Raw genomic sequence first — 25,306 nt, 5'->3', positions numbered from 1 at the left:
AATTGAACAATCGACGGGTGGCAAGAATGAGACACAAGGCCATGTATTTTATTCCTGGGGAAGCTGGGGGCCTGTCTGTCTATGGTCGTATAGTCCCTGCAGGAACAAATATTGGAGCCTGCAGCGTAGGCAACACTGTTGGATCTAGGCTTGGCGCGGTCTTGACCAGAAGCCAAGATGGTATAAGGAACAGGTTACGCGTTATTGACGAAATATTCCCAAAGACAACACCAATAACAAAGCTTTGAAGAGGGTATGGTTCAATGATCGGCCAGGATGAGTTCGAAATAGTAAGTATGGAAAACGGATCAGCTTGCTGACAAGAGAAACAGAAGCTCCCCTCACCGCACGCACTAAAACTTCGGAGTGGGGGGGCAGTGTATGTAAGGCTGAGCCTTGCATCAAAATAATCTAAAACGACCACAACGAGCGGCGCCATCTTTCGAACGACGGGGCACCAGTACCTTGAGCCATGCAGCTCTGGGCCTGTGGTTTCAATGCTTGGGGACAGTTACATTTCGCCGATGATGAGGCCAGTGAATGTCTCAACTCGGATGGAACGACTCAACGGTCAATTCTTGACGACCTACCCAAAGATCTGGAGAAGTTTGAGTGCGTACTCGTCGACCCGGATATTGAAGTCTTGAAGTCATCCCATTCGGCCATATTAAGTAAGTAAGTCAGTCATGCTTTCTCTACAAGTGTATATAAATCATCACGTGTCGGGCGAGGCTGATGGCCGAGAACAACGCAATATCATCTATCAGGATTGATGATATCTCTCAGCTTCGAGGGTGACTCAAAATCTCTAACACTAGTATGAACTGGGATACAGATCTCCAAAGACCTCCTTCCTATCACCTCAATGTTGCAAAAGTCAACACATCAAATCAAAACTAACGTAACACAGTACGAAAGTCTTCCCAGCTGGTCCAGACCGGTTCCCCTGATCCTTTCTTCCAATACCTCTTGTCAGAGGACTGTCAAGTCCCCCATGAGCACATAGCCCAAACCCTCAGCGAGAAAGTCGCAGCTTTCAAGACAGGTACTCTCAATATATACGAAAACCTAGATAAATACAAGTCAGACATACCTATGATCACGAATCCAACGGCAGTGGATGATGTAATAAACGTCATTGCAAATGATACCTCTTTCTACGCGCTCACAAAAAGCGGCAAAGTGCTCAGCTGGGGCGACGTACGGCATCAGAATAGTCTTGGCCGCGAAGTAAACGAGGATTCGTAAGTCGATCCGTTAACTAACAAGTATCCTGTCCTATCCAAGCTAAATCTTCCTCCAGTCCAGCAAATGTGCCTTGTGTGCTTGAAGACCTGACCTCAGATCCTATTACCGGCATCAAGAAGATAGCTGCTGGTGGGTATATTGCGGGGGCTTTGACGAATGAGAATGACCTTTATGTATGGGGAGGACGACAGGGTCAGGAGACGCCGCTTCCTGATATGAGTGGGATACCGGAGTCGGTGGATATAGAGGGCGAGGATATTTTGGATTTCGGGGTCGGTGATAGACATATCGTTGTACTGACGATGTCTCATCGGCTATGGGTAATTGGTAACAATTCCAACGGGCAATGTGGTGACGGTAGTAAAAATGAGATCGGGGCTTGGAAAGAAGTAACCCTGCCTCTGCATAAAGGTCAGAAGATTGTGAAAGTGTATGAGGGATATAAGACTTCATTCGCAATAATCGATGGAGAAGAAGAATAGGCAAAAACCAATTTGGTATCTCATCTTATTCATTTTGCCTCTGATGCCATTCTATAATACATAGTCCGTGAGTGCTCCAGATTTACCAATGCATAGCAGAAGAACTCATAGATTCGTAAGATAATCCTCAATCTCTTGAGGGCTCAACTTCCTGAATCTTGGTCCTTGCGCTCCCTCAACTCCGTCAACGCCAAGTAAGTGATCAGCTGGTGGCCCAATGATGCCTAAAATGTGTTAGCTTTGGTTCCAAAGGCTTCCTGACATCCACTTACCAATCTCTACAGTCTCTCCATTCATCTCACCCTCGATCGTTTCCTTCAAGGTCAACAGGGCAATGTGGACTGCATCTTCTAGCTCTAAACCCTCCGTGTATCTCTTCTCCAAGAAAGTCTTTGCAGATGTAGCACTCTTGCCAATAGCAGTAGCCTTCCATGGGAAATAACTTCCACTGGGATCAACCTGATACAGCATAGGTCCACCCTTCATGACCCCACCCGTCTTGCCAGAAGCCTTCTTCTCATCCGGATGCGCATCAGCCGTAGCAGCCTCCTGGGAATCCGGCTCAACACCCTCATCCCACCCGGCAATCAACAAGCTAACACCGTACGGTCGTACACCACCTGACTGCGTAGCTTCTTGCATGACTCTTGCAACATCCTGCACTAATATTCTCGTTGGTGGATACTCGTTGTAGATGCGCTTGTAGCCGGTGTGGGAGACTTTGCGGGCTTTGTCGACCAGTACTCGGTAGTCGGGTCCCATGCCTGAGTAGACCATACCGATGTCGGGGGTGATGAGGCTGACTTTCGAGAGCGAGGGAGGGTCGATTAAGGGTGACGAGGACTTCTTTTCTGTGGCAAGGACAATGCCGTTTGTAGCTACCAATGTGGTCAGATATTCGCCTTTGAGTATATATTTGAGCCTAGATCGAGCCTACCTTTGATTCCCAGCGCCGTGACACCTTGATTGACTGCATTTAATGCGTATTCTATATACCGTTGGTTAGCTCGGGGTTTATTTACTTCCAGCCGGCGAGGCAAAAGCACTCTCGGTAGAGTAATGAAGCTGTACGAACCTATTTGGACCAGCTTCCCACTATTGATAGTCAGTATTGATTACCGCAACGCCTAGCTATGTTCCAATATGCGCGTAAAGCTGTAGGAGGACAGACCTGGGGGAGAATGTAGTCAACGAGAAGGAGTATCTATCCGCCATATTGCCTATCTACCTCGTAATTTGCTTGCGAGAGATATCGAAGGAAGCAAGATGTGGAGGGAGGTGATCGGAGTTAGTAATTTAAAGAAGATGGAGGCTCGAGTTGCTTGGTGTGGTCGAAGGTGAAGCTGTAAATGGAAGCTACAGGCAGCTCACGTTTACGCAGCTCGACGACGCGAAATTCCTTCCTCGTTTTCAAGGCTGCGATAAACTTTAGCTCCAAATTTGGACCGCCGCGACCGATTAAAGCTCTTTTGTCATCCACGACCTTTGAATCAGACAATAATTGAAGCAACATTGCAGATGTTGAATTATTCTTTCAACATCCCACTTTCTTTGAAAAGTTCTTGTCCTATCAGGGTAATGACTTAGCGCTAATTATTCCCAGGAAGCAGCTAAGCTGTCTTGCCGCTGCTTCAATGACAACAAAGATTCCCACGCGATATTAACTGCGAGCTTACCACAATGACCACACCAGGAGCTGCAGGAGAGGATTCTGGATGGACTGAAACTTTCGACCCGAAAGATGAGGCCGGACCTTTTGAACCCTACAATCAAAACTATCATGACCCAGACCAGGGGGCCGCCGCAACCGCAGTACATCAGGCAGAACGTGCCGGCTGGGAATGGCCAAAAGACATGACAACAGGGCCATCACATGAAGAGGAAATACCCCTACCTGGGTCATTCAAAGATGAAGAACCAGAACCCCCGATAAAGCCCGTTCAAGATGAGCATGTGGAGGGGCAGGACAATACAGCACCTCCACCAAGGCGAAGGCATTATAAGCCAAGGCAATGCAGAATATGCTTGGAAGAAGTCCTGCCATCTTTCGAAACGCCCAGCGAGGGAATCGCTTCTTTCCTCAATCCCTCTCCAAAGGTTTCCTACATCTCCGAAGATCCCGAGTCAGGCCGCCTAATCCGACCATGCAAATGTACAGGATCACAAGCTTATGTTCACGAAGGCTGTTTACAAGCGTGGCGACACGCAGATCCCCGGTATGGAGATAGGAATTTCTGGGATTGTCCCACCTGCAAGTTCCGGTACCGACTCGAGAGAATGAAATGGTCGCGCATGATTTCAAGCACTCTCACTCAGATTGTCCTCACGATATTCATCATGTTCGCAACTGTGTTTCTGCTTGGCTTCGTTGCGGACCCGATTATAAATCTATACTTTGAACCGGGTGCAACTATAGCCAGCGTAGCGACTGGTGGTGGTATTGGGGGCCCGCTTGATCTCGAAGAGGATTTGGCGGAATATGATGGATGGGTAATGCATTTTATGAAAGGTTTGACGTCTATAGGAGTGCTTGGGTTCGTCAAGGTGATATGGGCGACGAGTCCCGTCACGATCTGGAACTTCCGTGGAGGGCTATTTGGTAGCGGCGGACGGAGTGGACGAGTGAGGGCTGGCGTGACAGGGAGAGACCGCACTGATAGCACTTTCTGGCTGCTTGTCATTGTTGGAGTCGTGACGTTTCTATATGTAAGTGAAAATGCTTTGGGCAAGCTTACTTCAAATACTGATTCTCTTCAGACTATCTGGACTTGGGTCCGAAGATGGTCTCGAAGAACTCTCGAGAAAGCTAGTGAACGTGTAGTGGATGTCCACGGTGATGATCCCGACGACGACGATGATGAAGAGCAAGAAGAAGAAGCGCCTCGTCCACAACCAGATATCAATACCCAAACTGAGGGTGCCTCATCGAGCGACCAAGATGCTGAGAGTCGAAAGACACAATAATTGCGATCAAGGAGTTCAGGGATTGCATCGCATTTTACACAAGCTTGGGCATTGGGGCGTTCTAGCGGTTTACAAGCATTTTGTATAACAGAACATTGAAGCTTACAGCGACTTTCATCAAGCGAAGACGACTCTCCACGTTGCCCCTTCTTGACATATCCTTAGACAGCCATTTACCCCTTTCCCCTCGTTGCACACTCTTAAGTTACCACGCTCTCTCTCCTCCATGGCGTGTCAACTAGTCTGTGTGCAAATATCAACCACTCGCTGGAGCCTCGAATTCAGAGCGTCTTGTTCTGTTTTCACTATGGGTGGCCGCTTGTCCAATCACCATTCTGCCGTATACCACTTTCTCATTTTGGGATTGCCGGTTTTGGTTCTCCTGCCTTTCTGGCGTGATACTTTCAAGGGAACCTAAGGCAGGAAAGTTGATACATATCTTCTTTTTCTCATTACAATTCCATGATTGCTTTTCTTTTTATATGTGAGGGAGCAACTCATGCTTCACAAAATGCCAAATGAAACTCTAAACCCCCATCATCATCCCCCACAAACTCCAACTCAGTCCCCACACCAACAAAGAAAACCCATCCCTCTTTCACATCCCTCTCCTTCCCCTCCGCAATCATTGTTCCCTTCCCTGCCGTAACGAGCATCACACCCGGTCCGCCAAGCGGTTCCAACACCTCTCTTTCGCCAGCACCCAAGTTCGTCACCAGCATGTTGAACTCGCTCATTGGCGGCGCTAGCACTTGAGTATGTCCATGCTTTCCCTTGGACGAGGGTTTGGGGGAAAGCAGAGCTTCGTTTGGTGAGGCGGGGGAGAAGGTTAGGGCGGATGTGAAGGTCGCGACGCTGTCGCGGTCGGCGCGCGGGCAGAAGCCTGTGTTCAGGACGTTGTCGGAGCGAGCCATGCACTCTACAATGTCTCCTGAGAGATAAGCATGAATGCCACTGTGAAAGGTTTGTTAGCTTGTTACTCGAAGTGGACGTAAGTGTTTCCATCTCGGCGAATATGGAAATCGAGTGCCAGAAAAACTGCATTTTCTCGAATTTTCGGAAAACTCGCTCAGACTCGGCCTCATGCTGAACACAGGAGCAGCACTTATTATTATCAACTCTTAGTGTCCCAGTCCGCCAAGGACACTATAATACGGTACCGCGTCCACCGCAAGTCGGGTGCGAGTGAGGTGCCCCTAACGAATTGCATTTTCAAAGGGACACTTACTCTGCCGGAACATAAATCGCATCTCCTTTCTTCAAAACCAAAAAGTTCATTGTAAGTAGCGCCACCAAGTTTCCGGGATCGCTTTTATCATATTGCTCCGCCAGTCGCGGCAGCAATTCAGGAATATAAGTGTGCTTCCCAAAAGCTTTCTTAGGAGTGTTTCTCAATGTCTCATAAACCTCTACAATCTCCTCATCACTAGCAGAAAGTATCTTGCCAACGATCCCCTTCAACGTCTCCGCATTGAAATGCGACTGAGATTCATTTGTGAAGCGGGATTTCAGGATCGGGATCGAGGTGAAGAGGCCTTGGATCTCGAGGAGCGGTTTGAAGCCGACGAAGACTTCGAATTTGGAGAGCGCGACGGCGATTTCGGGTTTGTGGTTCTCGTCGCTAAATTTGGAGGGTTCTTTTTTGTGGAGGCGCGCTGCGAGGTCTTTGTCGGGGTGGATTTGAAGGGGGAGGGCTTTGGCAATTGAGAGGATCTGGGGTGAGGGAGAAGTAGGATTCAGTACCAGGTATGGTAGGAGAGGAGCGGGAACGGATGTACCTTGGGGAGAAAGGGAAGATCTGTTCCGAACTTTTCGAGGATTGGCTTTCCCATGAGTTTTTCTTTGTTGGCGTTGAGGTGTTTTTGGAGGTCTTCGCCGCTAGAAAGGATAAGAGAGGGGGTTGTGGGATAGGTTCCACACCACATCTATTAAGGTCAGAAATGACATTGGACATTGAGAGGTATCGGAGGTATCAGATGTATTTAGAGAGCTGGGCAAAGGCAGAATGAAAGGGGGTTAGATCGGGTCGATTGCATTTCCTTATTAATAATATAAAACAGTATAGTTCTCAACGAAAGGCTTCATGGAACATGAGTGAATTACCTCGGCATACTCTTTAGATTCATCGAGCTTGAAGTGACCTCCTGGAGTTGAAGCTGCAAACTGAGCAGCTAGTGATTGTTTGCCCTTCTTTCCCCACGGGTAGTTGTTGCATTGACACTCTAGTTGAATGACAGATGAAGACATGATGAATTGCTTGTATTCTTCGAGTAATAAACTGTAATATTATTGAAAGTTTATCTAATGTAGATGAAATATATATATATATATATATTGCCCGCGATTCGCTTTCTTATTTAAGACCTCACGTCATGCATATTGTTTTGAGGGCCTTGCGTTACTTACATCATACGGGATAATGGAGCGGGTCTAGCCTTGTCAGGGAAGAAAGGGGCACAATGCTATTGTTTGATAAAAAGCCAATCAAAAGGAGCGTACGGTAATATGAAAATAAAATGTTTAGTAAAAATCAGCTTCAAGCCACAGGAGACAGGTAATTATAATTGTAATTGTTCTATCCGCGTGCGGCTTATTGTAATGAGATTATGCTCGTAAATTACCACCGTATGCTCTCTCCTTATCACTTTCCTTGAACATTAATCGGCTCCTGATTGGCCTCTAAGCACGAGCACGCACCACTAGAGGACCCTAGTAGTAAGTCCGTACAGTAGTAGTCAGCCAGGAAGAGGCTCGCGCTTTCGATATTTCTTCTATAATTTCCCCCCGTGCAATGGTGATCGTGTAGTGTGTGTGGGACCTCGAACATTAAATCTCGCCCACCGCCGCCGACATTCAATTGACTATATTCATCCTCTGCCAGGACAGTGTCGCAGGCCTTCGATTATTTACCCACCCGGCTGTCAAGACTACCTACCTGCATGTGCCGTAGCCCGGTGTCGTGTCAGCTGCGAACAGATAGATACGAGTAGCTAGCTATTCGAGCGCGCCAAGAGCCCAGCTGCAAAAGGACACCAATCTCACTACAAACTCGCCATCGCGACCACGTCTTGCGAATTGACGGGCTCCGAGTCTGCAATACCTTCCTCGACACGACAGTCTCTCTGGCGCCTCGACGCCAATTCCGCAGGCCATGCATTTAGCCCTCCCGACGAGGAAATCCTCGCATCCTCCTGCCTACGCGAATCGCTCGTCTCGGTATCCTATGCTTCGCAGAAGTAGAGTTCAGGCGATACTAATCGGCCTCTGTGCAGTCGGCGTCTTGTTGTTCTTATGCTCGCATATTTTCGGGGGTGGAGAGAGGATACCCTCGGGGACCCCTCCAGTGGTAATTGTTACAGTGGTGGATGAGGAGAATTACAGCTCGCAGTACATAAAAAACATCAAGGAGAACCGGATAGAGTATGCAAGGAAACATGGTAAGAAGCACCTGGGGGCTGGAAAAGGAAGGGCTATGCTAATAATGTCCAGGTTACACTACCTTCTTCCCAACTATCAAGGACTACGATCTCAAAGGCTCTCCAGCATCATGGACCCGAGTCCCAGCAGTCCGGCACGCATTGACAAAGTTTCCCTTTACCACCTATGTCTGGTATCTCGACCAAAACTCCCTGATTATGAATCCCGACCTCGCAGTCGAAACCCATATCATGAACCCCAAAGTACTGGAGAGCCTCATGATTAAGGATCAGTCTATCGTACCTCCCGATAGTGTCATCAAGACATTCTCACATCTGAAAGGGGAGAACGTGGATTTGGTTGTTACTCAGGACAAGGAGGGATTAGCACAAGGGAGCTTTATCGTCAGGAGAGGAGCTTGGAGCAAATTCTTCCTGGATACCTGGTTCGATCCATTGTACCGCTCTTATAATTTCCAGAGGGCGGATACACATGCCTTGGTAAGTAAACTAATGAAGCTCGGATGAAGTTGCAGACGCTGACAATGAATAGGAGCATATCGTTCAATGGCATCCTACCATACTTTCTAAACTCGCGCTAGTACCGCAACGGAAGATGAACTCATACGGAAGAGCATCAGTTACAGACGAGTCCGGAGCATACAAAGATGGAGACTTTGTGATCCGCTTCCATGGATGCGAACAAATGGGACGAGACTGCCAAGCGGAAGCAGACCCCTTTTCGAAACAATGGCGGACAGTATTTCACGCACGATGATCTCTTCAAATCCCCACAGAGTATTGAAGCATGTTGAAACAGTGGCCAGAGAAGAAGAGCGGCCGTTACGATCCACGACCAGCGATGTCAAAATCGGCGTTTAGGGCGTATAAGAAGAGGATTGGTTGCCGATATGTTTGCATATGTGTATAATCTTGCATGGGCAACTGCATTTTTGAAGGTATACTTTAGAGGGCGTCTGTGTGCGATATTGATGGATGAAGCATGCATGACTCTGCTCTCCTGTAAATTACATTTTCACATACCCTTGCAGTCATTTAGTACTGCCTTTCGATTCGAACTCCTAGGGTTAAGGGTCTCCGGGCCCAGTGTGGCATTTTGCTTAAACAGACCTGAGCGATTCTTGTTGGGATTGTGGAGTCTGATCAGATGGACCATAGTCATATTTATAATCAAACCACAATTCGAACGAGGACGAAAGTGGTAATCAAATGTGAAGCTATTCCACCTTGCGGCGGAAGAGCTGCAAGGCTGACGAGTAATATTGACAAACTCGTTCGAAACATTGAATTCAGAGAAACCCCGCCGGAAATCATGTACTAATCAGGATCTCTCCTCGTGGTATGAGTACTCCACCAGTCCCGATGAATTCATCTCGATTGAAACTCACTACGATAAGCGCGAAGCTTCTGTACGACACCCGCATGTGATTTTCCACCTCGGCTCTATCAACATAAATGCAAGATCTTCCTCTTATCACTTAGGCCTTCCCCCGACAACTCGCCCATCCATCATGCCAGGCAGTTCGAGGATGCCCGTGAGCTTGCGCAATACCTTTACGGTCAAAAAAGGAGGGTCCAGCAGCCAATTGCTAGCCCTAAATATTGACCTGTAACTATCCCCGCCTTTGAAAGGCAAAGTGACGCGAACGTTCGAACAAACAATACTGACTTATATTGTTCCACAGATTCCGGAACCTCGTCTTCTTCCTATTCCTGCTGCGATGGACTAGGAAGGGGCTGTTGAAGCTCAAGGGTCGGGGAATCTTTGGCACGTTTGCAGATACATATATTGTCATTCGACGTACGGCCTATGGACTCTTTCTCCGCGCGCCGGGTGTGCGTAGTCAGGTCCAGAAGCAGGTCTCGGAAGCTATTACGAAGCTGCAGACGAAGCTTGTGCCGTCTGGACCGGGTGTGACGCGGTACTTGACGCTGCCGAAGGAAGGATGGACATATGAGACTGTGTTGAAAGAGTTGGAGAATCTAGCTGCTATGGACCATACGAGGTGGGAGGATGGATTTGTCTCGGGAGCTGTGTACCATGGGGGGATGATTTGATGAAGTTGCAAACTGAGGCATTTGGGAAGTTCACAGTCGCCAATCCTATTCATCCGGATGTGTTCCCTGGGGTGAGGAAGATGGAGGCAGAGGTTGTGTCTATGGTTCTCGCTATGTTCAATGCTCCCGCAGGAGCAGCGGGTGTCTCTACAAGTGGAGGAACTGAGTCTATTCTAATGGCTTGCTTGAGTGCGAGACAAAAAGCATACTCAGAGCGAGGTGTCACGGAACCAGAGATGTAAGAAGCAAAGTCATGTTCCCCCCGACCAACAATACTGACAAACATCACAGGATTCTCCCCGAAACAGGCCACACGGCATTCCGCAAAGCAGGCTCCTACTTCGGCATAAAAGTCCACCTAGTAGCCTGCCCAGCCCCAACCTACCGCGTAGATATACGATCCGTCTCACGTCTCATAAACAGCAACACCGTGCTCCTCGTCGGCTCATCCCCCAACTTCCCGCACGGAATAATTGACGACATAACCTCGCTCTCCAAGCTCGCTGTAAAACGCAAAATCCCCCTCCACGTAGACTGCTGTCTGGGCTCCTTCCTAGTCCCGTTCCTAGAAAAAGCCGGCTTCGAGACCGAGCTCTTCGATTTCAGGCTGAAGGGCGTGACGAGCATAAGCTGTGATACGCATAAATACGGCTTTGCGCCCAAAGGCAACAGCACCGTGCTCTACCGCACCGCGTCCCTGCGCGCCTACCAGTACTTCATCTCGCCCGACTGGTCGGGCGGCGTCTACGCCTCTCCTTCGATCGCTGGCTCCCGACCTGGTGCTCTGATCGCCGGGTGCTGGGCCTCGCTCATGAACACGGGAGAGGTGGGATATATCGATTCGTGCGCCAAGATCGTGGGCGCCGCGAAGAAAATCGCTGAGGCGATTGCGGAGAACCCAGCGCTGAATGTGGATTTAGAGGTCCTGGGTAAGCCGCTAGTAAGTGTAGTGGCGTTCACGAGCAAGACGCTTAACATCTACGATATCGCGGATGCGATGTCCGCGAAGGGATGGCATTTGAATTCGCTGCAGGACCCGCCTGCTATCCACGTAGCGGTGACGCTGCCGATAGTGAAGGTGTGGGAGAAGCTGGTCACGGATCTGGAGGCCGTGGTTGAGGGCGAGAAGGAGAAGGAGAGGGTGCGGATTGTGGAGGGGAAGGGCGCCAAGGGGAAGAGTATGGGGGATAGTGCGGCGCTGTATGGGGTTGCGGGGAGTTTGCCGAATAAGAGTGTTGTTGTTGAGCTTGCGAGTGGGTTTTTGGACACGCTGTATAAGGCATAAACTGGGTTCTCAGCTTTGAGGGATGGTATGATTGCGCTTGAACTGTGGCGTTGGGATTCGGATTCTTGGCATTTGCTCGCGGTGTTATTTAGCTATTTCAATTCAACTCCTTTGTATCAATCAGTGTTTGTTACCCATAGCTGAAAGCTCTCAAAAGTTAGGTCCATTTTTTCCGTGCGAAGGTGTAGCCTCGAATGATTGTAGTATAGGCGTGGCTAATCGGCAGCAGTAGGATTGTCAGTGCTGCTAGATATCATATTGCTTCAAGAAGCTCTACGTAGCGTGATAGAATATAAGGGTCTGTCGCCGGTATTAAGCGGACGACTTTCTTGAGATGGAGGTATTATAATATTGAAGCTGGATGTTTCAGACGAGGTGAGAGATCTTAGGAAAGGGATCTTGGCTAGCTATTAAGGGACAATAATTATAATGATTTAGGCCTGCATTTTACCAAATACATACTAAACATGTCAATATCAAGAAGTCCCCAGCTTCGACAACCAATTAATTATCATCATAGCTTGCACTAAGGCAACTTTCTCTCCATACTTCTCCCCATCCGTACTACCAGCCTGAGCCGTCAAGTTCCATAACCCAAGCACATCAAAATGTCTCCGCTTTGCCGGCTCAGCGATCTCGTCCTGGAACTTCCACAACGCCGCATTTCCATCCTTACCAGCTTTGTTCAAACCCTGTGCTTGAGGACCGAGGAACAGCAAGGGGATTTTGCGTTCAGCAGCCGTTGCAAGAGAGGCCCATTCATCCAGAACCCGAGTCGTTGTCGTAATGTCGAGAGACGGACTGAAGGAGAGGATTACTGGCGAGGGTTGCCAAGGCTTAGGACGGTCGTAGGTGAGAGATTTGAAGGCATTCAGGGCTGTCAAAGATGCGGGCGTGCTGTCGACAGGGACGTAAGCGTGTGGGACTCCTAGCCAATATTAGCAGGAATCTTTCCCAGGTTTTCATGAACGGGTTCAGCATACGCTCACAGAAATAAGGACTTTGCTTCATATTCTTCTTCGCCTCTTTGATGCCCCTGATAGAGTACCCCAAACAGTCTCCATTGACAAACTGCTGATCACACTTACAAGCAGCTCGATCTTGGTCATTCATCATCCATTGCTGCAAACCTCCCAGGGCGAGGTCTTCGCGTAATAGGATGTTGAGGGCTGTGTAGATTGTTTGGGCTGTGCTGTCGCCGATGAAGACAAGTGCGTTGAAGCGTTCGAGGATCATGCATATCTCTGGCGTAGAGAACCATCTATATGTACAGCCTAGTTGTCATAAGTAACAGTTCCGTACGGAGGAAGGAGTATAAGTACCCTTTCCAACGAATGGCTCGTCGAAGCCATGTCGGCCTCCGCTGCTGAGTGCTTCGAGAAGCGTTGCTCTGTCTTTGCAGAATGGCGAGACTCCTGGGTCTAGGGGAAAGGGCGCAAGGTAGATTTCTGATTTTGAGATACCACAGTCTCGCCTTCCCGCGAAATGCCCGAGTGCACTGGCTACTATCAGTTTCTGGACCTTTTGTGGGATGGATTAGTTACTCTTCGCCAGGTCCAGGAATCACTATCTCGGTGTGGAAGGAAAAGAGAAATTGAAATCCTTTGAGGATGGCAAAGAGAGGAAGCAAAAGAAGATACCCAAAGACACAGAAAGCTATGACGACGAACACCCCTCGAATGGTAGAGCCGTGAGAGGAAGTGAAGCTTCTATCGAATTTCATGGATGAGAGTCTGACAGCAAAGGTCATTGTGATTTCTAGTGTGTATGAAAGTGAGCTCGAAAGTGAGCTCAAAAAGGGAAAACAACTTTCTATAACACCGAACTAGATGAGCACATATCTTCTGTATTAGAAGCATTGTCCTTTACTCTTGCCCTTCTTGTTTTGCAAGACTTACATGGGAAGCTGCCACTCAACAGCTTCTCCGGTCAACTGAGATAGCTCAGGATTGTCACAGCGACCTAATTAATTGAACCATAGTATTTACGAGTAGTATCATGGAGACTAAACACTCCGACAAGAGATGTATTTGAGCTGAACCCGGGAAGAAAGCCTTCGTCGGTAGTCACGTGCCTCTTGTCCTCTACCCAAAAAGGGGAAACTGCAACTCCGGCTAGCTGCTGCCCCTTTCCGGCGTTCATCTGGTGTTTATAGCAGATAAATGCAAGTTCCCGGCATTATCCGTTGAGTTGAGACAATGTTGCAGTGAGGTTGCCCGAGAACACCCATCCCGAGGTAACTGCCTACTCGGCGTTCTCATCCTAGCATCCATCTCTTGAGGATTTTCTGGAAGGGATTGAGAAACATCCTGTGCTCGGGCGTAAAGGTGGATGGACGTGGCGGTAAAGGTGTTGGATATGGCTTACGAGATAACAGTAAATGCTTGTGACATCGAAGCTATCTATGTACACAACGCAAGCCTTCACCCGCCCTAGCGAAAGGATGATTTCTTTGCACGCTCAGTTCAATCGAGCGCGGGGGAATTGGGTATATCGCATGGCGTTGCCGCTTCGGCACTAGCAATGGACGTCTAACCGCATTCTCCGTGTCCCCGTAGGCCCGCGGTTGAAGCTGTCGAGGACCAATATCAGATGACTCCACGGCACAAGACAAAATAAAGAAAGAAGCTTCTCTCCTCTCACACAACACTTTCTCCACAATTCATCTTCGTCTTTTCGCATGGTTTTACTCTTCTATTATTCTCACTTTCCTTCCCTTCTCTCTTATAAAGTGCATGCCCTTACCTCGGCATTAACTTTCTACGTCAGCCTCCCGAATCGTGGGGTCGCTTCCTGTCTGTGTTCTCAAGCCTCGATCGAGTCACCGAATGGCGACCAAGATATTTGCCAACATTGAAGCCATCTTGTGTCGATTTTAAAGGCCGGGGGCCCAGACGACCCTCTCAAGATGTCGTGGAAGAAGACTGACTTGCTGATGAATACCATCAAGCATTACTCGGCATTCCCTGCAACTGGCGTGAGTTTACGGCAGATGGTCCAATTTGGAGAGAAACCATCAACAGGTGAGAAATTATTATATGCATCCAATTGAAGGGGAACTATGCTAATAAGAGGGCTGGCTAAGCAGGCACTCTCTTCCGAGCCTCCCAATTCCTATCCGAAGAACTACCTATTCGACTCGCCCATCGAGTGCAAGAGCTCGGTGAGCTCCCAGATGGACTCAATGATATGCCTTCGATCAAGAAGGTTCAGGACTGGTATGCTCAGTCCTTCGAGGTAACATCTCCACCTATCCCTCCAGCCTGGTTGCATCCATTGACATGTGCTGCAGGAAATAACAACCCTCCCGAGACCACACCTTACGAAAGATGTCCGCCATCGACTTATGAAACCTGCGAGAACGAGTGGTAGAGCCTCCAAAATTCTCGCGGAAGCCACACAGAACCCCAGTGTAAAACAGGGCCAATACACCTCTTCGCCGTGGCAGCAAAATGGCCATATCAATGGGAGTGAAAGTGAACATGAATCGAGGAAAGGCGCGGCTGCAGCTCGACGGTACTTTGCGACCGTCGAGGATGGCGATGAGTGGCCTCCAGAGTTACACGACTACAATCAGCGGTTCGCACAGACATTGAACACGATCAAACGGCGACATGACAGTGTGGTAACAACTGTGGCACAGGGGATTTTAGAATACAAACGGAGACGGCAACGCATGCAGATTGACCGCAATATTCAGGCCTTCCTTGATCGATTTTATATGTCTCGAATTGGTATTCGAATGCTCATTGGACAACACATTGCTTTGACGGACCAAAGCCATAATAAGGACCCGACTTATGTTGGGGTTATATGTACCAAGACGAATGTTCGAGATCTAGCCGAGGAAGCCATTGAGAATGCCCGATTTGTATGCGAAGATCACTATGGGTTATTCGACGCGCCAAAAGTCCAGCTTGTGTGCCCTCCCAATCTCAATTTCATGTACGTTCCAGGGCATCTATCTCACATGCTGTTCGAGACTTTGAAGAACTCGTTACGTGCGGTTGTGGAAACCCATGGACAGGATAAGGAAGAATTTCCGGTTACGAAAGTCGTTGTCGCGGAGGGGAAAGAAGACATCACTATCAAGATTTCAGATGAAGGAGGTGGAATACCCAGGAGCGCCATACCGCTAGTATGGACTTATATGTATACGACAGTGGACACAACCCCGAGTTTGGATCCGGATTTTGACAAGAGTGATTTCAAGGCACCCATGGCTGGTTTTGGATACGGGTTACCAATTTCGAGATTATATGCGAGATATTTCGGTGGTGATCTGAAGTTGATTAGTATGGAAGGGTATGAAAAAAAAAAACGCCCCTGGACCCCCTTTGTACACCATCTAACATTAACTCTCCACAGATATGGAACAGACGTATATCTCCACCTGAACCGGCTCTCGAGTTCCTCGGAACCTCTACAATAACAATCAGCAGTCATGAGGGGGTCTCCGGGATATTCTGCCCCGCGTCCAAATTCCCAAGGATTGACGCAGCTCTTCAGGAAGCAGATGAACCTGAAGCTGTGGCACTCGAAAAAATCAAGAGAGGTCACTGAGCGGAAACAGGTCGGCGATGCGGAGAGCATGGTTAACGAGGGCATGAGTTCCTCAGGCCACCATGGCTTCTTCAAGGGCGATGGAGGGGAAGTGTAGTGTAAGTAAGCAAGCAAGCATCTAGTGGGGACGAGAGAGATATATATATTGGTGTACTGTAATATACTGAGGAATGGTTGGATGGATGGCGTTTAAAGACGTGGAGAGCTCGAGGTACACACGATCATCGTGGCTGGTATGGTATGGTATGGTATAGCTAAAGAGTAGTCGGTCGGTCGGTTGGTCTTAAAATTCAGGATATGTTCACCCTAAGCTAAGCTAAGCCTGCTTTGAAGAGGTAGTTGTGATTTTCTCTTCGAGACTGATCGTAATACATACTTAAATATACGTCTATGCCTGCTCTATATAGTGGTCAACTTCAATGCGTTTCCTCTCTTCTAGCTGAACCTGGTGGATCCGACATTGCGGAATATTCGGAGGTTTAGTGGGGTAAAAGTTGGAAAGATTGGATGGTGAGGTATGTTAATTTATGTGTTCAAGTAAAGTATTATACGCTATTGAATGGGTGTGCCACCCGCAATCTATTCATCCCCAGATCTACACACGCAAATCTAGATCCACAACATCTTTTCTTCACCTATGCTTATGTCTCGGTAACAAAGTCAGATACTTCCCCAGGTTCTCCATCGGGTCCTCAGGTATCTCCGCCAGCTGCTCTGCTTCTCCCGGACTCGGTGGGATGCGGGTGCAGGTCTGCACGTTCGACTTCCTCCTCGCCGGCTTGCCCATCAATGCAGCCTTGCTTCCTGCAATCGACGTCGCTAACCGAATGCCAACTTTATCAAACATATCGATGAAGCGTGGAACCATATCGTTGCTGAGTAACCCACCACCCCATACACACCGCAGACTCAATCTGTTGAGGGTTAAGTGTGTCTGCATGGACCTGAAGACAATCTGCCAGTCCCTTGGATTCTCCACGAGCCACAATTTACGCAGAAAGACATATTTAAGAGTCTTTGCATGTTGCTCGAAGAATCGCGCGGCGTGTTCGGCGGAGAATATCAGGTTATCCAACTCGAGACTCTTAAGGCTTGGCCATACCGTATCTTTTGCAAGCGCGGACCAAACAACAGGAAATGTATATATGCTTTGATTGGCAAATTTCCCATAACCTGGAGTTTTAAACCGAAGGGCTAGGCATTCTAAATGTTGCGCAGAAGCGAGGCAAGTACCAAACATATCCTGGCGCTGGACCGGGAAGGATTTCGTCCAATTGTCTTCTTCGCGGTATTCGAAAACTAGATAGATGGTAACGAGGTTTGAGAACATCTCCATACGGTAATCAAACTGCGGAGTGGAGTGATTGAAGATAGACCAATACAATCCATCGACTTGGAGGTGTTGAATGGTCATCTTGTCGATGATAAATGCATCGATCAGCGGCTTAAATGTGAAGTCCAGCCGCTGGCTTTGGCCCGCATCAACCAGATTCGGTCCAAAGGTCTTTGACAACTGGTGTGTTGCTCTGGAAGCTGAACTAGAGGTGACTTGAATCGACATCAGATTGGGAAGACTGTGCAGAGTCTGGGTAAATGTAGAGCCAGGGATGTTCATTTCGATCACTTTGTCCTGCTCACCCATCAGTAGTCTATATGACTTGAAAACTTGGTTGAGTTCGGCTTGAGGCGGGAAATTGGGATCGGATGAGTCAATGGCGCCATTTGGAGTAAGTCGTAGGTCTGGACGTAAAGTCTTTAAATGCAATGTATAATATAACTGCATTATTTCCTGCGTGACCACTTTACGCAAGAGACAAACTGTATACTCCAGAAACCGGACATGAGGAGAAAGGGCTCGGCTTCTTGTGACGCGGATAAGATTCTGAAAGCTCTTGAGTGAGAATGTGACGTTGATTTTTCGAGCAATCTGGCAAAGTTTAGCCTTTGTTTCCAATTGAATTCGGGTGACAAGGCATGGTTCCAACAAAAGAGAACAGATGGGGAGAATAAGCATAAGACTTAATATATGAGATCTTACTATTGGAGTTGCAACTTCATTGAGGAGATTACACGTAAGTCTGATATTACCAAGGCCTGGCTTGGGCAGGTTCTCCAGCACCAGGGACTGAATTTCTGGTGGTAGTTTTTCGAGGTAGGAGAGTTGACGAGGCTGGGTAAGAACTTGATGTGTTGAGATAGGTATGTTCGATGGAGGTGGTGGGGGCGTAGCAGCAGGGCCGCAGGGACTTGAAGCCATGACAGAGTCTGGATCTGAAGGTTGTGCAACAGGGTTGAAGATGCTCGGAGCCATGGTGATATTTGGCATGATGGTATTTGACATGTTCGAAGTCGTGTGTGACATTGTTGAGATGTAATAGAAGCTGATCAGAGATATTCTTCTGTGTAGTTTATGTCAAGTCAGTCCTGGAATGTTCCTTCCCCAGTGAATGGGTGATGGGTAAGCAGTGTCATTACTCGAGTCATTGAATGCAAGATGAGACTACATGATTGATATGTTGAATACTAGGGAAGATAAAGACAATAAAAGCATATTCTGAACTGAGTACAAAATATGTTGACCTTGCTAAAGGAGATGGGGGAAAAGCTTAAAACGGTCCCTCCTTCTTGCCTACAAAGCACCGTCGCTTCTGAGTACCTGTTTCGCTATATGTATTCACTTGGGAAGTTAGGGACTTGTCGGTTTGAAAGCCTCGGGTCTGCCGAGGGAGTTTATAGACAAGGTAAGTAGGCAAGGTAGGTAGGTAGGTACGGTATGTATGACTTTGCCCTTTGGAATTGCAGCATGTATTCGTAGAAAGAAACCCACTCCGCTTAAAGCTATCCCAAATTTCAACAAGCTCTGGAGACTCAATATTGAAAGCCGTCTAGTCAAGGATCAGAGACTGCGGTGCTTGGAACTCACCAAGCTGACAACCTATCATAGAGATGGCACAATGTTATGGTCTCACCAACAAAATAGTACCATGGTGTATGTTTTGGGGATGTTGGTGATATCCAAATGAAGTTGGGAGCCAGCGAGACGGACTAGGACTAGGAATATATTTAGTCCGGACTGCCTATGACTTCTTTGGGACTCAGCTCATTATTTACCGGCACAGGTTTGAGCTCTTGAGTCCCAGGTAATGACACAAGGTGCTAGCAAGAAGTTTATATGCTGTGATGACCTGTAGATAGAGTGGAGGTACAATGCCAGTCTTTGATGCGGGATGGAAGCGAGTCCTACAAAAAGTGGAACAAGCGGTTTAACTTCATATGTCTTTGGTGTTCTAGCTGCCACTCTGTACTCCTACCGTAATTATAATATACACGTATCTTTGATCAACTTCTATCAACCCTGATATAATGCCGTGGTTGCTGCTGGTCTCTCCTTCCAGGTTGCGCTACCGCCAGTCGCCTTGGCCCTTCATCTTGACTCTTGGCCCTTGGTTTTCTTCATTCATACAATACAGACCAGCAACGCTAATCATTCCGTACAAAGGTCGGCACTCCACGCTGCCTCCCATCGTGACTCCACTTTGATAAGTGGGTTGTGAGCCGTATCTTGGCTCAGGTTCGTCTTTAAATATCTCCTATCTCGTGGATATTATTTCACCGTCGAAAGTTTATTACGGCCAGCTACAGTCTGTCAGTCTCACATCTTAGTCTGTCATTTAAAATCACATACCGAGGTATTAAAGCCGTAAGCCAGCTTCTGCCCGTTGCTATCCCAGGACAAGCAGTATTGCGTTTCTTCTGCAACTGAGTCCTGGGACTGTGGGGTTCGCCAGCCCAATTGATCGCATCCGATCCAAGTTGCCCGTGGAAGAGTTGGATCATCGACCTTCCAGATGAATATGCGTTCTGATGTCCCACCAGCGATGAATGCTCCATCTGGAGAGAATGCAAGACATGCCACGGCAGACCCCATTGTCATCGAGCTTCGACACTTAGTCTCCATCGAACGGGCATTCCATATGCTTATGGCTCCATCCTCACCAGCTGAGGCCAGCAATCTCTCGGAATCGTCTCGAAGAGCTGCCGGAACTGGAATAGGTTGCCAAAGTAGAGCAGTAATCTGGCCTTGGTGTGCAGTGAGCGACTGACATTGGCCCTTGTAATCCCATATCTACGTAAAGTCAGTTCACCATTTTTGAGTTCATCCTAGGAGTAATCGTACATCAATTATGCCATTAGCACTAGCAGTTGCAAGCAACTGAGATCGCCAATCATACGTGATCTTCGACAGGCCATGTCTTTCCCGGGTCTCATACTTTCTCCCTGGAGAGATTACTCTCTCCACAATCTGAAATGTTTGCAGGTAATCACCGCCACAGAGGACGAACTCCTCGTTGGCCGTCCATGCTGCATCGAGGGGTTCTTGCTCGTGCAACGAATGGGTCGGCAGGGAGTGGCGGGTTGACTCATTTTCCCCAGGGTACATGACAGTGATCATTGTACCCTTCCCTTCATTTTCGGTGCTTAGTGCGAGACAGGACTGGTTCGAGGGATTCCAGCGGAGAAATATAACAGGGGATTCGAACGTATTGAACGAGGCGAAGGCATTGCCTTCCTGATCCCAGAATTCTATCTTGGCAGTGCCCTCCTCCATCGGTTCACTTGCCACGGCTATAGCCTCACCGTCGGACGACCAGGACAAGCCGGTGACCTGTGTTGAAGGGAGGGCGTCTGCATCCAACAGAGTATGGTGGGGTTGGAAGAGAGGTTTCCGTTGGATTTCAGGGTCTGTTTCTGTGTCTGGACCGGCTGCCGTACGGGACAGGGTCCACATGCGCGCTAGCGCATCGGTACCCGCACCTGCCAAGATCTTTGGATCTCGCGGGTTCCACTCGCATTGCAATAAAACGGCGTTTCGAGAAGCCGGGTCGTTTGACAATTCGAGGAACATCGTCTCTGTTGATAACTCGCTCACTTTCTCAATTTGCGTACCTTGGTCCGGGCCAATCGTGACGACGGCCGGCGAAGGCAGCTGCTCAGGTGACGGGTATGCATTCTCGTCACCGTGCTGCGGCTCCTCGTCCACATCCATGGCAGTAGGATCAAATCCGTTTCCATTTTCGTAGCCGCCATTGCTGTGACGAGGGCGTTTTGTTGGTGGTCCATTGCCGATTTGCGCTTGCTCGTGGTCAATTGCACGTTTTCGGGCATTTTCGTTTTCCTCGCCAGTTGCAGCTGCAGCCGCAGCCTCAGCTGGTGGGGAAGTTGGCGTCAACGGTCCGAAAAATCCAGGCACCGTCTCAGATTCTCCAATATTCACCTTGGGGGATGTCAGTTCGAAACTTACATATGGTCTCGAGATTAGGTGGTCATAGTACGTCGATTTGGTGCTTACCTGGGGATTTTCTCTCGCATTTACATTGTAGATGAGGCCTCTGTTTAGCAGGACCACTAGTGCATGATTCGGTACATGGGGCGCACATGAGAGTTGCTGCGGATCTGGATGGTTCCACTCCTTTTGGAGCCGAACGGCAGACTCTTCGTAACCTAAAGGAATATACTCAGCGCTCATGAAGGGGAGAAAAAGCACGCATTATGGTGACATGCGTTGTACACGTACCTGATTCTATGAGGTATCTGAGATGCAACAATTGCCGTTAGCGAAAAGCAGTCCTGTACCTGAAATCCGAGCAGGCGGATCACGAGAAACACGTACCTCCAGATCATGTAGTTGACCCTGTCCGAATCAAGCGTCTCCTTGGTCATGGTTGAGATTGATAGGCCGTACGACGCAGGCGTAATATCTAGGAGCGTTTTGAAAGCCAGCTGCAGCGAGCTGGTCGTGATATTGATGTGTGTTGGAGGTTTCGAGATGTGGAATGAAGAACAAGGTAGGTAGACGACGACGATGAAAGTACGCAGGTGGTGCGGGATGAAATGTGGGGGCTTGAACTAGGGAGCGCGGCTGCCACTGCCACAAGGAAAGGTACTCCGTACAGGATTGGACTGGCTCGCTGGGTATGGGTATGGTACGGTATGGTCCTGTATGGGTTTATCTGGGTACGGATTGGCGTGCAGCGTCTGGCACTAAGTATGGCACTTTGAAGCTTCCTGTTGTACAGGGTTATGAGTACACTGTTTGTAGTTTAGGGCGCCGTGTGGACCGAGACTTCTTTTAGCCCACTGACAAGGAGATCGACGCCAATATCGCCAATGGGTGTGTCGATGGGTGTGGCCCTGCGAACCCCTGTAAGCTGCAGCCAGGGCCTCTTCGAGAACCAGCCCAGCGTGCAGGACCGCCGCGACACTCCTAAATGCAACAGGGCCAATCCAAGGCCTTCGAATTACGAAACAGGGGGGGGGAGGTTGTCCAGAAGGGATGGGGGTCGATTTCGGAGGTGGAGGATGGAATGACTGCAGACCCAATTTTGTCTCGTGGGAGTTTGTGGTCTTAAGGGTTCTGCTTGAATTCGGCTGGCTGTATTCTAATTATTGCTAAAAGCGCGCCGTGACTCTTGACCAGTGGGTTAGCAGCCGTGTGACGGTATCCTGAGTTGCAGCTCGCAGCGTGGGCGTGGGCCGGGCACGCACGGTGGTAAGAGTGGAGACCCTGGGCTTTGGAGACGATCTAGTCCCGGGAGGTATGCGTTGTAAATGAAAATTGGCGGTATGGAAATGGCGTACGGGTTATGGAGGCGCATGCCGAGAACTGAAGACGAAATCATGGGCGTAGACTTGAATGCGAACATGCTTCCTTGTGAACGTCGGGGTTGACCGTTCGCCTGCCGTATCGAATCGTATCTCGTAAAGTATCGTTAGCCCTATGAGTAAGGAAATTCAGCAGGTGCATCGGGAATGCTGACTTGAGAATCTGGTGGTTCCAGAGAAATGCAGGGATAAAGATAGGTCGAAACAGTTTCAAGCAAAACAAGCCAAGTAAGCTTAAAATCCCCGGTACGGCAACAGCAGAGCAAGCACATAGCCAGATCAGTCCACGTGATCATTGAATGGTCCGTGCTTTGCGCTTTCTGCATTGGGAAAGGATAAGGTAAGAAACAATCCCGACGTGTTAACATTTTGCTAAGGAGAGGAGAGAAGCTCTAAAGAAGTGTTTGTTAGCTACAACGTCGAGCCTGGATACGCCCAGAATTCATATGCAATCGACATTATGCCTCCTCGACTCAACATCCCCCCAATAACGCGCATTCTCCTCATCACACTGGTGCTACAATCATTTCTCAGCGGCGCAATAAGGTACAGGCAATGGTCTGCAGAGTCTGATGTTGTAGTTCCCTACATTGCACTGGTCCCCCAGCTGTCTTTGATATACCCCTGGACTTTTCTGACGACGACGCTGGTGGAAAACAATATCTTTACATTTGGGATAGCGGGTGTTACAATCTTTTACGGGGGGAGATATCTGGAAAGAGCATGGACTTCAGCCGAGTTCGCAAAGTTCCTGTTGGTGACATCTCTGATACCTAATGTTATGTGCTTTGGGACGTTGGTCTTTCTGTTTGCTGTTACTGGGGAAATGAGTTGGACGTAGGTTTGGAGAAGTCTTGTCTCAGAGAACTCAGCTGATGCTTTGCAGGTTGACTACTATCAACGGCACCATCCCTTTGCAAATAGGATTCCTAGTTGCCTTCTCCCAGCTCGTCCCAGCGCACACCGTCACTCTATTCAAAGGGATCATATCCCTCCGAGTCCCTCGGTTCCCGCTCCTCCACATTTTGGGAGTTATCCTTCTCTCCCTAACCCCAATGATAAGCGCAGCTTCAACATTCTCGGTCCTCTCCGGCTTCCTGATCAGTTGGACCTACCTCCGCTTCTACAAGCAAGCTTTCCCCGACCTCGAAACCTCACAACCAGCTTCCCTGCGCGGAGATGCTAGCGAGACATTCGCATTCTCCGAATTCTTCCCTGAACCAGTGAAGCCAGTGGTAGCCAGCCTTTCGAACCAGATCTATAATATTCTTGTTGCGTTCAAAATCTGCACGCCGTTCTCTCATGCAGATGTATCAGCGTCGAGGGGCGAGACTATTGTACAGCGTGGTACACCTGGAAGTGCAAGAGCAGAGGCAGAGCGAAGGAGAGCATTGGCGTTAAAAGCATTGGACCAGAGACTGCATGCCGCGACAACAGGGCCCTCGAAACCAAACCCACCACCGGCAGCACCTGCTAGTGTGGAGGTACAGCCACAGCCAAATGTTCAAGCGCCTGCGACGATGTTGGGGGAGACGAGCTATGTACCCGATAGAGATGATGGGAAGTCTTAGGGTGGGGGATGTTATATATGACTTGGGAACTAAGTGGTAATTCTTTAATTTTGGCGTCCGGGTGAGATCTGTGCAAGCGTGTTTTAATGTCTGTGTATATCAATATGTGAATGATACCCAAAGTTAGTCTCTTTTCTCGTTGCTTGGTGATACTGGCTGCGTTTGCACCATGGATACAATCTCTAGCGAGTTATTCCGGTGACATTAAATTTATAAACGAGTTCTCGAACGTAATGCTACTTATTAATTTTCAGATGCCATTGCAACTACTCATACAACAAGACAGACAGATGGCCGCAATATCTGTCATGTTGCAGTCAGTGAACTGAGAGGATTTGAAGCAAATTTAAAAGAGACCGCCCCCCCTTAGAAGCTTAAAGAAAATCTCAATCTGACTTGGTCATATCGCCTTAAACGTAAACCTCTCTTTTTTCTACAAAATTTAGTATGCTTGGAGAAGTCGTCCGGATGGGGCCTTGGCCTTTCTCTCCTCCAGAGGCAAGAGCTACAATTAACACTCTGTTGAACACCAGCTTTACTATACGCGGCGTTATAAGAGCCTAATACATGGCAACAACTGACAAGTTAATGAGTCGAGATCTGACAACTTCTGTTGAAATCGTATACTGTGTTACCTGATTTGATTCCAGTCACTCTTCATGGGCCTCAAGCTATCGACACCACCAGTTTCAAGACACCCGGTGGAGGCTGCGATACGAGTAAACCGAGCGCCATGGAATTCCCGATTCAGGGCAGTGAATTTCAATCTGAAGATAAGGCTGCTATTCACCGTTGAGGGCTCTGCTCTGGCTGCTCCTCGCTTGGCGAAAGAAACAATACGAAAACCCTCCTTTCTATAATCTACAACAACGCATCAACAACAACACCTACGCCAACGCCAACGTCACGATGGGTTCACAATCCTCGTACAACAATGCTTACGCACGCCAACAAATCATAATCCAAATCTACCAAGAGTTACAGCACAAATGGGGACATGCCTATCCGCCGAATCAATTACGCTGGGAGACAGAG

General features: G+C 48.5%; 11 protein-coding genes across 11 annotated transcripts; 6 read left to right on the top strand and 5 right to left on the bottom strand.

Annotated features, from left to right (window-relative positions):
* Positions 1-472: 472 nt before the first annotated feature.
* On the top strand, positions 473-1,730 carry LHYA1_G004105 (uncharacterized protein; the record flags this gene model as incomplete). The annotated part of the gene is made up of 3 exons (XM_031149068.1): positions 473-671; positions 911-1,244; positions 1,304-1,730. The coding sequence occupies 3 exons, from the start codon at positions 473-475 to the stop codon at positions 1,728-1,730; spliced, it is 960 nt and encodes a 319-aa protein (XP_031005420.1).
* A 105-nt stretch (positions 1,731-1,835) lies between these two features.
* Positions 1,836-2,945, bottom strand: pca-2 (putative proteasome subunit alpha type-2; the record flags this gene model as incomplete). The annotated part of the gene is made up of 5 exons (XM_031149067.1): positions 1,836-1,954; positions 2,003-2,632; positions 2,668-2,718; positions 2,753-2,805; positions 2,902-2,945. The coding sequence occupies 5 exons, from the start codon at positions 2,943-2,945 to the stop codon at positions 1,836-1,838; spliced, it is 897 nt and encodes a 298-aa protein (XP_031005421.1).
* Positions 2,946-3,410: 465 nt separating this feature from the next.
* On the top strand, positions 3,411-4,694 carry March11 (E3 ubiquitin-protein ligase; the record flags this gene model as incomplete). The annotated part of the gene is made up of 2 exons (XM_031149066.1): positions 3,411-4,436; positions 4,488-4,694. The coding sequence occupies 2 exons, from the start codon at positions 3,411-3,413 to the stop codon at positions 4,692-4,694; spliced, it is 1,233 nt and encodes a 410-aa protein (XP_031005426.1).
* A 497-nt stretch (positions 4,695-5,191) lies between these two features.
* MAN1 (Mannose-6-phosphate isomerase) lies at positions 5,192-5,699 on the bottom strand (the record flags this gene model as incomplete). The annotated part of the gene is made up of 2 exons (XM_031149065.1): positions 5,192-5,625; positions 5,675-5,699. The coding sequence occupies 2 exons, from the start codon at positions 5,697-5,699 to the stop codon at positions 5,192-5,194; spliced, it is 459 nt and encodes a 152-aa protein (XP_031005427.1).
* A 219-nt stretch (positions 5,700-5,918) lies between these two features.
* 103E1.170 (Mannose-6-phosphate isomerase) lies at positions 5,919-6,941 on the bottom strand (the record flags this gene model as incomplete). The annotated part of the gene is made up of 3 exons (XM_031149064.1): positions 5,919-6,407; positions 6,473-6,619; positions 6,798-6,941. The coding sequence occupies 3 exons, from the start codon at positions 6,939-6,941 to the stop codon at positions 5,919-5,921; spliced, it is 780 nt and encodes a 259-aa protein (XP_031005424.1).
* Positions 6,942-7,845: 904 nt separating this feature from the next.
* MNN11 (putative alpha-1,6-mannosyltransferase) lies at positions 7,846-8,888 on the top strand (the record flags this gene model as incomplete). The annotated part of the gene is made up of 3 exons (XM_031149063.1): positions 7,846-8,131; positions 8,184-8,611; positions 8,664-8,888. 3 exons carry the CDS (start codon positions 7,846-7,848, stop codon positions 8,886-8,888), a joined length of 939 nt encoding a protein of 312 aa, XP_031005425.1.
* A 754-nt stretch (positions 8,889-9,642) lies between these two features.
* Positions 9,643-11,474, top strand: DPL1 (Sphingosine-1-phosphate lyase; the record flags this gene model as incomplete). Its single annotated transcript, XM_031149062.1, has 4 exons — positions 9,643-9,740; positions 9,817-10,165; positions 10,219-10,427; positions 10,481-11,474. The coding sequence occupies 4 exons, from the start codon at positions 9,643-9,645 to the stop codon at positions 11,472-11,474; spliced, it is 1,650 nt and encodes a 549-aa protein (XP_031005401.1).
* Positions 11,475-11,950: 476 nt separating this feature from the next.
* LHYA1_G004098 (uncharacterized protein) lies at positions 11,951-13,224 on the bottom strand (the record flags this gene model as incomplete). The annotated part of the gene is made up of 4 exons (XM_031149061.1): positions 11,951-12,402; positions 12,458-12,748; positions 12,797-12,972; positions 13,019-13,224. The coding sequence occupies 4 exons, from the start codon at positions 13,222-13,224 to the stop codon at positions 11,951-11,953; spliced, it is 1,125 nt and encodes a 374-aa protein (XP_031005402.1).
* Positions 13,225-14,382: 1,158 nt separating this feature from the next.
* On the top strand, positions 14,383-16,134 carry pkp1 ([Pyruvate dehydrogenase (acetyl-transferring)] kinase, mitochondrial; the record flags this gene model as incomplete). The annotated part of the gene is made up of 4 exons (XM_031149060.1): positions 14,383-14,497; positions 14,563-14,711; positions 14,767-15,769; positions 15,917-16,134. The coding sequence occupies 4 exons, from the start codon at positions 14,383-14,385 to the stop codon at positions 16,132-16,134; spliced, it is 1,485 nt and encodes a 494-aa protein (XP_031005407.1).
* Positions 16,135-19,438: 3,304 nt separating this feature from the next.
* Tbl1xr1 (F-box-like/WD repeat-containing protein) lies at positions 19,439-21,758 on the bottom strand (the record flags this gene model as incomplete). Its single annotated transcript, XM_031149059.1, has 6 exons — positions 19,439-19,627; positions 19,723-20,163; positions 20,215-21,312; positions 21,388-21,539; positions 21,613-21,629; positions 21,709-21,758. 6 exons carry the CDS (start codon positions 21,756-21,758, stop codon positions 19,439-19,441), a joined length of 1,947 nt encoding a protein of 648 aa, XP_031005408.1.
* A 1,402-nt stretch (positions 21,759-23,160) lies between these two features.
* RBL19 (Rhomboid-like protein) lies at positions 23,161-24,271 on the top strand (the record flags this gene model as incomplete). The annotated part of the gene is made up of 2 exons (XM_031149058.1): positions 23,161-23,537; positions 23,587-24,271. The coding sequence occupies 2 exons, from the start codon at positions 23,161-23,163 to the stop codon at positions 24,269-24,271; spliced, it is 1,062 nt and encodes a 353-aa protein (XP_031005409.1).
* Between the last annotated feature and the right edge of the window lie 1,035 nt (positions 24,272-25,306).

This window comes from Lachnellula hyalina (genome assembly GCF_007821495.1).
Source record: "Lachnellula hyalina strain CBS 185.66 chromosome Unknown contig00065, whole genome shotgun sequence".
NCBI classification, from domain to species: Eukaryota; Fungi; Ascomycota; class Leotiomycetes; order Helotiales; family Lachnaceae; genus Lachnellula; species Lachnellula hyalina.
This window is presented reverse-complemented; position numbering and strand designations above follow the sequence as displayed.